General features: G+C 43.9%; 1 protein-coding gene across 1 annotated transcript in view; it reads right to left on the bottom strand.

Moving 5' to 3' along the window:
* Window positions 1-13,125, bottom strand: part of RAD18 (RAD18 E3 ubiquitin protein ligase) — a 394,915-nt gene that overhangs the window by 65,254 nt on the left and 316,536 nt on the right. The window contains 1 exon segment of the mRNA XM_075320765.1: window positions 782-847. Within this exon segment, the coding sequence (XP_075176880.1) occupies window positions 782-847 (66 nt within the window).

The raw sequence follows: 13,125 nt of genomic DNA, 5'->3' as shown, positions 1-13,125 counted from the left end.
CCCCATGAGCCTGCAACAGTATCGTCGCCCCTCCGCACCCTGACCCCTCTTGACCCGTAACACCCCCTCCTCCGTGCCCACACCATCGCCTACCCTGCGTCCTGGGACCTTTTGAGGCACTCCACCACCGCCGTTTCCTCCCTGGTGAGTATGGCTATCACAGAATTACATTTTAAAATATATGGCGTCCATGGCTCTCTCAGCCAAAAAGGTTCCTGACTCCTGATCTACAGGTATTGTACTGGGTACCTATTCTGATTGTTAAGACATTTTTGCCAATATTTACTCCTGAACGTTCCCTACAGGTACAGGGCTGATACAATGTGCAAGCAGTGCAATGTTAGGAAAGGTTTGCATCTTCTGATTGTAAACATTCATGGTAGTATTCACTGACAGCAAGCAGAGAATATGAAAATAATGGAGTAAATGGGGAGGATTCAAAAAAGTTGCAGAACTTCACATGACACAAGTATAAAATCCCTTGGTGTTGCCCCTCAGAGATCAGAAGTTTGGCGATTGGGGACATTTAACACCCCCTCAATAGTGCGTGCACTCACGTGTCTGGTGCCGGCACGCCAGCATGGAAATTAGTCACATTTTCTTTCCATCTATCGACCTATAAACACATTTGTGATGGAACGGGTGCGGGCAACCCCTAGCGGAGGAGTTATTTTCAGGCTGCTGAATGTATGTACTCCCCATTTCAGAGAAATTATTACCAGGGGAAATCAGAAGGAGCCGGTGTGCGGAGGATGAGAGCCCCCGATCATCAGGTACTTACAGAGAGGAATTCGAGGCTCCCGGATCCATGGCTTCCTCAATGTCTCGCAGGATGTCAGAACTCGAGCTGCAAAATATAGTGTAAGAAAAAATATTAAGATTTGTACATCTCCACATCAACATGTAAGACTGTACGGCGTACAGTGACTGCACCAGCAGAATAGTGAGTGCAGCTCTGGAGTATTATACAGAATATAACTCAGGATCAGTACAGGATAAGTAATGTAATTTATGTGCACAGTGACTGCACCAGCAGAATAGTGAGTGCAGCTCTGGAGTATAATACAGGAGGTAACTCAGGATCAGTACAGGATAAGTAATGTAATGTATATACACAGTGACTGCACCAGCAGAACAGTGAGTGCAGCTCTGGAGTATAATAGAGGATGTAACTCAGGATCAGTGCAGGATAAGTAATGTAATGTATGTATACAGTGACTGCACCAGCAGAATAGTGAGTGCAGCTCTGGAGTATAATACAGAATATAACTCAGGATCAGTACAGGATAAGTAATGTAATGTATGTGCACAGTGACTGCACCAGCAGAATAGTGAGTGCAGCTCTGGAGTATAATTCAGGATATAGCTTAGGATCAGTACAGGATAAGTAATGTAATGTATGTACACAGTGACTGCACCAGCAGAATAGTGAGTGCAGCTCTGGAGTATAATAGAGGATGTAACTCAGGATCAGTGCAGGATAAGTAATGTAATGTATGTATACAGTGACTGCACCAGCAGAATAGTGAGTGCAGCTCTGGGGTATAATACAGGATGTAACTCAGGATCAGTACAGGATAAGTAATGTAATGTATGTACACAGTGACTGCACCAGCAGAATAGTGAGTGCAGCTCTGGGGTATAATACAGGATGTAACTCAGGATCAGTACAGGATAAGTAATGTATGTATACAGTGACTGCACCAGCAGAATAGTGAGTGCAGCTCTGGAGTATAATACAGGATGTAACTCAGGATCAGTACAGGATAAGTAATGTATGTATACAGTGACTGCACCAGCAGAATAGTGAGTGCAGCTCTGAAGTATAATACAGGATGTAACTCAGGATCAGTACAGGATAAGTAATGTAATGTATGTACACAGTGGCTGCACCAGCAGAACAGTGAGTGCAGCTCTGGAGTATAATACAGGATGTAACTCAGGATCAGGACAGGATAAGTAATGTAATGTATGTACACAGTGACTACAGCAGAATAGTGAGTGCAGCTCTGGAGTATAATGCAGGATGTAACTCAGGATCAGTACAGGATAAGTAATGTAATAGGGTGGATTGTGCTCCATACACAACTTAGGTAAGGCATTGCTCTGATGTCCCAATAGAAAGCCAAAATCAACTCCTCCAAAAAACGGGGTGTGAAAAACAGCCATCAGCCACCAAGTGGTCATGTTTAGGGCAACCATAGAACAACAATCCTGTTTTCAGGGAAGGTAATGACCCGAGACTACAATGAAATTTATAGATTTTCTTACGACCCTCCATAATCCAGATTGGGGTACCCATTTAACGGGTTATGCGGTGTTGGTGTGCAGTTTATGGGCGATTCTGTTCTGATGGGTCCCTGAAAGTCTGATTTAGTAACTACATGTAATCGGAGCTTCTTTTCTTATGTCCTCTGTTGTGCCTCCTGGAAATGTATGCGTAAACTGACAACTGGGTGTCACCAGGAGAAGGTGTGTGTCAACTGTCCAATCAGTGCAGCCAATCTTAGACTGTGTAGGGACATAGGGAATGGTAATATCCAGGAGGAATAACAGAGGAATAGAACAACAGACAGATATGAAAAGGGAGAGCAGGAATTGTTATTTTGTAATCCATGCCGAGCAGTCCCAATGACAGCCCCCCCCCCCCACACACACACATTAGGACCCCCCGCCCCTCGTGCTCCTCGGTCGGATACATTGTTACCGGCAGGAATGATGGATAGGTAAATGTTGTTACGACCTCCATTGCTGTGTAAATGTCTTGTTACCAATACTAATGAAATCTCAGGAATGTGGACAATTTATGGAGCCGACATCATTTACATGATGAGATTCTGCGCTGTGAATCTTCACCGCGCCGGGACCGTACAGTGATAATAAAACTAAAATATGAGAGGAAGCCATGATGGAAAAAAAAAAAGCCTAATGTAGGGAGGAGAGGGGCGAGCGCCCTGAAGATGGGGCGAGCGCCCTGAAGATGGGGCGAGCGCCCTGAAGATGGGGCATCTGCTCCAATGTATCAGGCTGATGGATGCATGGCAGGCTCAGGAGGTGAGGAATGCCAGAAATGAAGGCTGGTCCCTGCGCCTCCGCCAGATCCGCATTCACATCCACATGAGACGTGTTTGCTCCTCTGGACAGGGCCATATTTCATGGATTTCCAGCTCTGCATCTCACGCATCTCAGTAATAGATTAAGACCTCAGACATTCAAAGCATCTTCTCTGGATCTGCCAGAAGATATAAGAAGCAGCTGCCGGGATAAAGACGGCGGACGAGATCGCCAGCCCCGATACCAGGCACGTCATGTAATCCACAGTGTATAATGAGGGCAATCTGAAAATACCCTGCCACTCTGATTTCTCTGCTGAACTGATTTGCATCTTACTCCAGTCACATCCAGAGCTGCGTTCAAATATCATACTCCAGTCACATTCAGAGCTGCACTCAATTGTCATACTCCAGACACATCCAGAGCTGCAGGCAAATCTCGTACTGCAGTCACATCCAGAGCTGCAGTCACATCTCATACTCCAGTCACATCCAAAGCTATGTTCACATCTCATACTCCAGTCACATCCAAAGCTATGTTCACATCTCATACTCCAGTCACATCTTGAGCTGCAGTCAAATCTCATACTCCAGTCACATCCAGAGCTGCAGTCAAATCTCATACTACAGTCACATCCAGAGCTGCAGTCAAATCTCATACTACAGTCACATCCAGAGCTGCAGTCAAATCTCGTACTGCAGTCACATCCAGAGCTGCGTTCACATCTCATACTCCAGTCACATTCAGAGCTGCAGTCCAATGTCATACTCCAGTCACAACCAGAGCTGCAGTCAAATCTCGTACTGCAGTCACATCCACACCTGCATTAACATCTCGTACTCCAGTCACATCCAGAGCTACGTTCACATCTCATACTCCAGTCACATCCAGAGCTGCAATCAAGTCTCATACTCCAGTCACATCCAGAGCTACGTTTACATCTCGTACTTCAGTTACATTCAAAGATGTTCACATCTCCTGCTCCAGTCACATCCAGAGCTGCAGTCAAATCTCATACTTAAGTCACACTTGTACTACATTGACATCCTGAGCTGCATTCACATCTCGTACTCCAGTCACATCCAGAGCTGCAGTCACATCTCATACTCCATAAAGAATATACGTCTGGAACACCATGTTGTGAACAAGGTACAAGACTCAAAAATATACAACTAAACAATAGGATAAAGAGTTGCACACCAGTCACAATGTATAGGGGAATAATGAAAAGCAGAACTGCTACGGGAATGCTAGACTGAAAAATGCAATGAACTATCTGAAAAAGTGAAAAACATGAAAATGAAATATGCATAACTGCTATTAATAATAGGAATGAGAGATGTTTAGCCATTGTATTGATCAATGCAAAGGAGCCCCAAACCAACGCCAAGGTAATCTCTATTTTTAGGGTCCCTAACCTATGTGTAACCTCACCTGCAGTTAAAAAACTTGCTCTTATGGGAAGGAAAGGACCATCTCGTACTCCAGTCACATGCAGAGCTGTGTTCACATTTTTCCTGGGCCTGTACACTAAGGCTAGTTTCACACTTGCGTTGTGCGGCATCCGTCGCATTGTGTTGTGTGACGAATGTAACGGATGCGTTGCATATAGTGGCACAACTGATGCGACGGATGCTGCAAATCAACGCAATCTGTTGTAGCCATTTTTTTCAACAATTACTCAACTGAGCATGCGCAGTTGTGTAAAAACGGATCCGGCACAGGAATCCTTCAAATGACGGATTCCGCCACCATAGGCTTCCATTATAAAAATGATGGACGCTGACGGAATCCAGCACATTGCGTTTTTTTGACGCTCTGGGGAGAGCAGAAAAACGGTACATGCTGCGTTCTTTCCGCCCGGCGGATGCAACGCAGCGTCGGCCGGCGGATACAACGCAGGACCATCAGTCGCAATGCGTCGTCCATACAAGTCTATGGGAAGCAGCGGAATCCGTTATCGGATTCCGCTATTTTCCAAAACGCCGGATTGCGACTGAAGGAAAAAAATGCAAGTGTGAAACTAGCCTAACCGATAATGATCCAATAATGTAATGCTGCACTGGGGGAAGATTATGTGGCGTTTTTTCTTCTTCCCTGATCTGATACAGAAAATAAGTAACATTATATAGCACCAGAAAAGTGAATAAGATTTCTGAAATCTCACGTACATTCTTTTTTCATTACAGATTTGCAGCAGATTTCACCAGAGAAAAATATACAACAAAAACGCATGTAAAATAAAAAAAAAAAAGATGCAAAAATGTGTATAATTTATGCAGCTTTTTTCTACCAACACATCAGGATTTGCAGTAGAATATTCTGCTCCGAATCCTGAATGTGTGCACATTGCCGCACTCTGCATCTCACATAACCCTACCCAACACAATGGCGTCTGTGCAGCCATCGAACCAGCAGAGAACAGCAGGAAAAGGTTGTATGACCTCAGAGACGACCCGAGAACTGTATAGATCCTTTACACACATTATACAGAATAGTGAGTGCAGCTCTGAAGTATAAAAAGGATGTACTGTAACTCAGGATCAGTACAAGATAATGTAATGTATGTGCACAGTGACTGGACGAGCAGAAGAGTGAGTGCAGCTCTGGAGTATAATACAGGATGTAACTCAGGATCAGTAAGGGATAAGTAATGTAATGTATGTGCACAGTGACTACACCAGCAGAATAGTGAATGCAGCTCTGGAGTATAATACAGGATGTAACTCAGGATCAGTACAGCATAAGTAATGTAATGTATGTACACAGTGACTGCACCAGCAGAATAGTGAATGTAGCTCTGGAGTATAATACAGGATGTAACTCAGGATCAGTACAGGATAAGTAATGTAATGTATGTACACAGTGACTGCACCAGCAGAATAGTGAATGCAGCTCTGGAGTATAATACAGGATGTAACTCAGGATCAGTACAGCATAAGTAATGTAATGTATGTACACAGTGACTGCACCAGCAGAATAGTGAGTGCAGCTCTGGAGTATAATACAGGATGTAACTCAGGATCAGTACAGGATAAATAATGTAATGTATGTACACAGTGACTGCACCAGCAGAATAGTGAGTTCAGCTCTGGAGTATAATACAGGATGTAACTCAGGATCAGTACAGGATAAATAATGTAATATATGTACACAGTGACTGCACCAGCAGAATAGTGAGTGCAGCTCTGGAGTATAATACAGGATGTAACTCAGGATCAGTACAGGATAAGTAATGTAATGTATGTGCACAGTGACTGCACCAGCAGAATAGTGAGTTCAGCTCTGGAGTATAATACAGGATGTAACTCAGGATCAGTACAGGATAAGTAATGTATGTACAGTATGTACTAATGAACTGAAAAATGATGCTCAGAAGTTGGCATGCCTTTTTATTATAATCCGGTACATTATAACGCTGCTGTCTCTTGATCTGACCGGACATAGAAAGTAATGACAAATTTGGCCAGTTTTGCATTGCATCACGCGAATTATCAGATAAATTTCAGACACTTCGGGAAGTCAGCGTCACCTGCTATCAATACAGAGGATGGTACAGATATGCTGTTTTTTTTAGATTTTCCAATTTGTGACAGCGGGGCGGCAGGCTGCACTTACTTTTATTCAGAGATAGAAAGTGATAAATTGGCTTGTGCCGGCGTGCATGGAGAGCAGCTTCAGCAGAGCGCTGGGGCGAGGGCCTAACAGATCCGCAGTTATTGCTTTTATAGTGTGATGTCTGGAGGATAACGGGAAGAGACGGAGAAGTGAGGACAGGCTGCCTCCTGCCGCCTCCGTATCTTGTCCATCATCGCTGGAGATATACACGAGGAACTGGCGCGGTGTTCATGGAGGTTTTGCTAAAGTGATTGCAAGGGATCATCAAGAAAATTGATGTTTAAATGCAGATTTCATTGGAGTTATATATATATATATATATATATATATATATATATACACACACATAGTACAGACCAAAAGTTTGAACACACCTTCTCATCTCTAGAACAACTGTTTAGAGTAGAGGAGACTTTGTGCAGAGGCCTTCATGGTAAAATAGCTGCTAGGAAACCACTGCTAAGGACAGGCAACAAGCAGAAGAGACTTGTTTGGGCTAAAGAACACAAGGAATGGACATTAGACCAGTGAAATCTGTGCTTTGGTCTGATGAGTCCAAATTTGAGATCTTTGGATCCAACCACCGTGTCTTTGTAGAAAAGGTGAACGGATGGACTCTACATGGCTGGTTCCCACCATGAAGCATGGAGGAGGAGGTGTGATGGTGTGGAGGTGCTTTGCTGGTGACACTGTTGGGGATTTATTCAAAATTGAAGGCATACAGAACCAGCATGGCTACCACACATCTTGCAGCGGCGTGCTATTCCATCCGGTTTGTGTTTAGTTGGACCATCATTTATTTTCCAACAGGACAATGACCCCAAACACACCTCCAGGCTGTGTAAGGGTTATTTGACTAAAAAGGAGAGTGATGGGGTGCTACGCCAGATGACCTGGCCTCCACGTCACCAGACCTGAACCCAATCGAGATGGTTTGGGGTGAGCTGGACCACAGAGTGAAGCCAAAAGGGCCAACAAGTGCTAAGCATCTCTGGGAACTCCTTCAAGACTGTTGGAAAACCATTTCCGGTGACTACCTCTTGAAGCTCATCAAGAGAATGCCAAGAGTGTGCAAAGCAGTAATCAAAGCAAAAGGTGGCGACTTTGAAGAACCTAGAATATAAGACATATTTTCAGTTGTTTCACACTTTTTTTTAAGTATTTCATTCCACATGTGTTAATTCATAGTTTTGATGCCTTCAATGTGAATCTACAATTTTCAGAGTCCTGAAAATAAAGAAAACTCTTTGAATGAGAAGGTGTGTCCAAACTTTTGGTCTGTACTGTGTGTATATATATATTTGAACCTGCGGCCACAGCCCCACAGAGGAACAGCTTCCAGCACGTTCAGATTTTACGTCTCTTCTTTATTATTCCAATGTAAACAAAGCCCCTTAATTAACCAAATCTTATTCTAAGCAGTAATTTAGATCTAATTCCCTATTAATTAGAAGCTGAAAGCCGCTTTTCTTTATAAAATAACTAATTATACAAACACTAAACACATTAAAAGACAAGAAAGAAAAACAGGAAATGATACAACGTAAACAAAACAAGGAGACAATGTAACTAAGGAGCATCCAATCCCTGCATGGAGCAGATAGGAGCGCTATAGAAAAGACGTCACCACTGCAGACGATCAACAAAGACTAAAGCAGCGCTGGAGCCAGGGAGGGTGAGTAATATCTCCATTTATTTTTAATTTTAAACATCAGTAATCTTCTGGAATAACAACATTATAAAGTAGACAATCCCTTTAAGACTGCTGATGTGAATGCCACTGACATAAATACTCTCCTGGAGGACGTCTGTGCCAAGCTCTGGGCAGCTATGGCTAAGACATCCTATAGTCATGGCCAAAAATATTGGCACCCTAGAAAATGTTCCAGAAAAGTATTAAAATTACATTACCATACACCTGTTCACTTCCATTGTGTATGTTAAAATAGCACAAAAAAAAAGGAAAAAAGGTAAATTGAACATAATTTCACACAAAACCCCAAAAATACGTCACACAAAATTGTTGTCACCTTTCCAAAATTGTGTAAACAACTTTATTTCAACAATGTGATGCTTTTTCAAACTAAGCTGTGTCAAGGAACAAGTGTGGGCAATATGAAAATCACACCTGGAACCAGATAATAAGAGGAGAAGTTGACTAAATGTTTGCATTGTGTGTCTGTGTGTGCCATACTAAGCATGGAGAGATACCAACAAATTTGGTGTATAGCAGGGCGTTGCAGACCATGGGCACAATGATCAAAGTTTATTGCACTATGTGCTTGAAGGAATAATACTGTCATGTTCCTCAGTTTCTACTAAGCATGGAGAACAGAAAGAGGGGAAGAGAGCGGTCTGAGGACTTGAGAACCAAAATTGTTGAAAAATATCAACACTGAAAGGCTACGAGTCCATCTCCAGAGATCTTGATGTTCCTTTGTCTACAGTGCACAACATAATCAAAAAGGTAATCTGCCAGTATGTGAACGTCAAGGAAAAACTGATTAAAGGTTGCAATGCAGATTAGTAAGGATGGTGAATAAGCTGCCCTGAACAAGTTCCAGAGAAATTCAAGCCATCCTGGCAGGATCAGGGGGCATCAGTTTCAGAGCAAACTATCCGCCAGCATTTGAATTAAATGAAACGCTATGGAAGAGACCCAGGAGGACCCCACTGTTGACACAGATACATAAAAAAAGCTAGACTGCAGTTTGCCAAAATGTACATGAGTAACCAAAATCCTTCTGGGAAAGAGCCTTGTGGACAGATGATACCAAGATAGAGTTTTTTGGTAAAGCACACCATTCTACTGTTTACTGCAAATGTAATGAGGCCTACACAGAAAAGAATACAGGACCTACAGTCACACATGGTGGAGGTCAGAGATGTTTTGCTGCCTCTGGCACTGGTTAGGTTTGCGTCCTAAGTCATGGGTCTTCCAGCAGGACAATGACCCCAAACATACTTCAACAAGCCCCCTGAAATGTATGGAAACAAAGCGCTGGAAAGTTCTGAAGTGGCAGCAATGAGTCCGGATCTAAATCTCATTGATCTACTACACAGAGATCTTAAAATTGCTTGTGGGAGAAGACTCCTTAAGATATAAGAGACCTTGAGCAATTTATTAAAGAAAAGTCTGAAATTCCAATTGAGAGGAGTAAGAGGCTTGTTGATGGTTATAGGAAGCGAATAATTGCAGTTATAGGGTTTGCAACCAAATAATATGTTGAGGGTGTCAACAATTTTGTCTGGCCAATTTTTGGTGTTTCAAGTGAAATTATGTCCAATTTGCAGACAAAGGAAATAAACATGTGTATAACAAAACATGTGTTCTGGGAGAAATACTTAATTTTCTGGAACAATTTGAAGGGTGCCAACACTTTCAGCCATGACTGTATGTGCATCATATGTGCGGCATATGCAATCTTCTGGACAACTCGTTATCAACAAAATTGCTAATTGGTGACATTTCCGACAATGCGGACTGAAAAGACGACTCTGACAACATGCATTTATGCCCTTAATTGCCGCCTGTGTGATGATCAAGGCCCTCGTTCTTCAAAGCTCTTTATTCCTGCGCTGCCACATTAAGCACGAGCATCGCGTCCATAAATGTTCTGGGTGACGATCGGCATTTCTCAGAAAAACGGCAATTTATGTAACGAGAAATCAGTAAAGCAGCGGCGGAATGTGAAATGTCACTTTTAAGTGTTTTTCATTATTTTTTTTTTTTTGTCATTTTGTAATCCAAGATTGGAGAGAGGGTTATCTTCCTAATTAGGTTTTAAAATGTAATTCCAGGAAAGCATGTATTTACAAGGCACAAGAGCGTGCAATGCGGAGAAAAGGGAAAGGAGGCAGCGTGATTATTAAATATTAACACAGATCGGACAGCAAGGTGTGACGGGGCGAGACGCCCACTTTAAAAGTGTCGTCTGAGGAGTGGGATAGCAGCAATATGGGAGGTAGTCGAGTACAATCTGCACAAGTAGCAGAACTTGCCTCCCATACTGTGAGATCACATATTCTGTGGTACATAACTAGCTGTAGTACCCACCATTGCCTGGGATAATAACTGTCTCTCTCCCACTCTCCATCTCCCTCTCAATGTCTCTGTCTCTTTCTCTCTCTATTGGGCTCCCTGTATCTCTCTGTCTGCCTCTTTCCCTGTCTGCCTCTTTCCCTGTCTGCCTCTTTCCCTGTCTGCCTCTTTCCCTGCCTGCCTCTTTTCCCTGCCTGCCTCTTTCCCTGTCTGCCTCTTTCCCTGCCTGCCTCTTTTCCCTGCCTGCCTCTTTCCCTGCCTACCTCTTTTCCCTGCCTGCCTCTTTTCCCTGCCTGCCTCTTTTCCCTGCCTGCCTCTTTCCCTGCCTGCCTCTTTCCCTGTCTGCCTCTTTCCCTGCCTGCCTCTTTTGCCTGCCTGCCTCTTTTCCCTGCCTGCCTCTTTTCCCTGCCTGCCTCTTTTCCCTGCCTGCCTCCTTTCCCTGCCTGCCTCCTTTCCCTGCCTGCCTCTTTCCCTGTCTGGCTCTTTCCCTGTCTGCCTCTTTCCCTGCCTGCCTCTTTTGCCTGCCTGCCTCTTTCCCTGCCTGCCTCACAAATCATAGCTCCTATTAATGACCTGTAGCTCCCAGCTCCACTGCCTTTAATGTAAGCAGTTTTTTTGGTGAATAACTGTAAAGCACAGGGTTAAATTCCCCCCTCAAAACATAGTCTATGACGTTCCCTGAGTCACATGAGGCGTCTGTGCAAAATTTCATGATTGTAATGTGACGGTGCAGATTCCTTTAGCGGACATTTATACATAGATACACACACATACATACACTCCACTTTATATATTATTAATAATAATGTTATTTGAATATAATATTAAAATATTAGGGTAGTCCGGCGCTGTTCACTTCTGCATCAATAATGGAGCGGTGCCAATACACTGAGAAAAAGAAACATCAAATTCTACCAGGCTTATTTACACACAGCGACATCGCTATCGATGTCGCTGCCGATCGCATCCGCCCCCGTCGTTTGTGCGTCACGGGCAAATCGCTGCCCGTGGCGCACAATATCGTTAGTCCTTGTCACACATACTTACACTGTGGCCGGCGAACCGCCTCTTTTCTAAAGGGGGCGGTTTGTGCGGCGTCACAGCGACGTCACACGAAACGCGGCCAATAGAAGCGGAGGGGCGGAGAGCAGCCGAAGGAAAGACACGCCCACCTCGTTGCCGGAGGACGCAGGAACGCTGTTGTTCCCCGTTCCCGAGGTGTCACACGTAGCGATGTGTGCTGCCTCAGGAACGACGAACAACCTGTGTGCTGCAACAGCAACGATATTATGAAAATGAACGACGCATCAACGATCAGCGATTAGGTATTTTTCGTTAGCGGTCGTTCGAACGTTTCACACGCAACGACGTCGCTAACGAGGCAGGAGGTGCGTCACGAATTCCGTGACCCCAACGACATCTTGTTAGCGATGTCGTTGCGTGTAAATCGGCCTTAAGGAGAATATTTACTAAGCTATATGTGCACTAAATTCGGTGCAAGATGCATCCAAACAAAAAGAGTCTTTTGTGACTTTTACATTTATTCATTTACTATGTGTTTTGGACACGTTCTGCTTCTTGTCTGAAAAGGGAGGAGGTTTAATGTGTGACACTGTTCCCCTCACAAACGCACCAAAACTTTGCAATAAACCAAACTAATAGATGCTATAAACTTACCCTAAAAAAAAAAAGTCATAAAATGCACCAGACTTATCACAGTTCTTTATGCAATTGTATCAGTTTTTTGCATGTCTAACCATCGGTATAGTAAATTTGCCCCTATGAGGGGGATTTGGCATACGAGAAAATAGCGCATTGACCCCTTTAAAGCTATACAATGAAACTAAGCTGCATGGAGCATTGGACCTAAAAGAACATGGTGGAGATTCCCTCTGGTTTTTGCTTCTCAGTAAGTGATGCTTCCCTAGGACATCCCATCAATGAATGATCACTAAAGATCTGACCACTGGCACCCTAAAGATGCTGGTGGCACAGAGTCACCTCCACAGTTGGCAGTGACAGCCGTGGCGCAGGGTACCACATCTGGCCCTACTGAATGGAGCCGTGCTGCAGCGGATGGTCGGGATCACTTATGTGCAGGGGAAATACAGCTTAGGCATTGACAGCGCCGCAGGAACAGTGGGGGTCCGAGTGGTCAGACTCCAATGATTATCATATTAAGGGACGGCATGAGCTAGCGACATACCATCACACACTGTGATTGCCCCCTTTCCCACCGAAATTGCATTAATCCTAAGGAAAGTCCATCAATACCAACCCCTTTACGGTCCTACAGAAGTATCTGCATTCAGCACCAGTCCCGATACTAGCTGGATGTGTTCGTTAGTAGGAATAATAATAGGGCTACCTGAGCCGTGCGTGGATCGTTACGCATTTCATTCTGCAGAGAA

The sequence above is a fragment of the Anomaloglossus baeobatrachus genome, chromosome 8 (genome assembly GCF_048569485.1).
Source record: "Anomaloglossus baeobatrachus isolate aAnoBae1 chromosome 8, aAnoBae1.hap1, whole genome shotgun sequence".
Classification (NCBI taxonomy): Eukaryota; Metazoa; Chordata; class Amphibia; order Anura; family Aromobatidae; genus Anomaloglossus; species Anomaloglossus baeobatrachus.
Note: the sequence above shows the minus strand (reverse complement) of the source record. Positions and strands in the feature narration are given on the sequence as shown.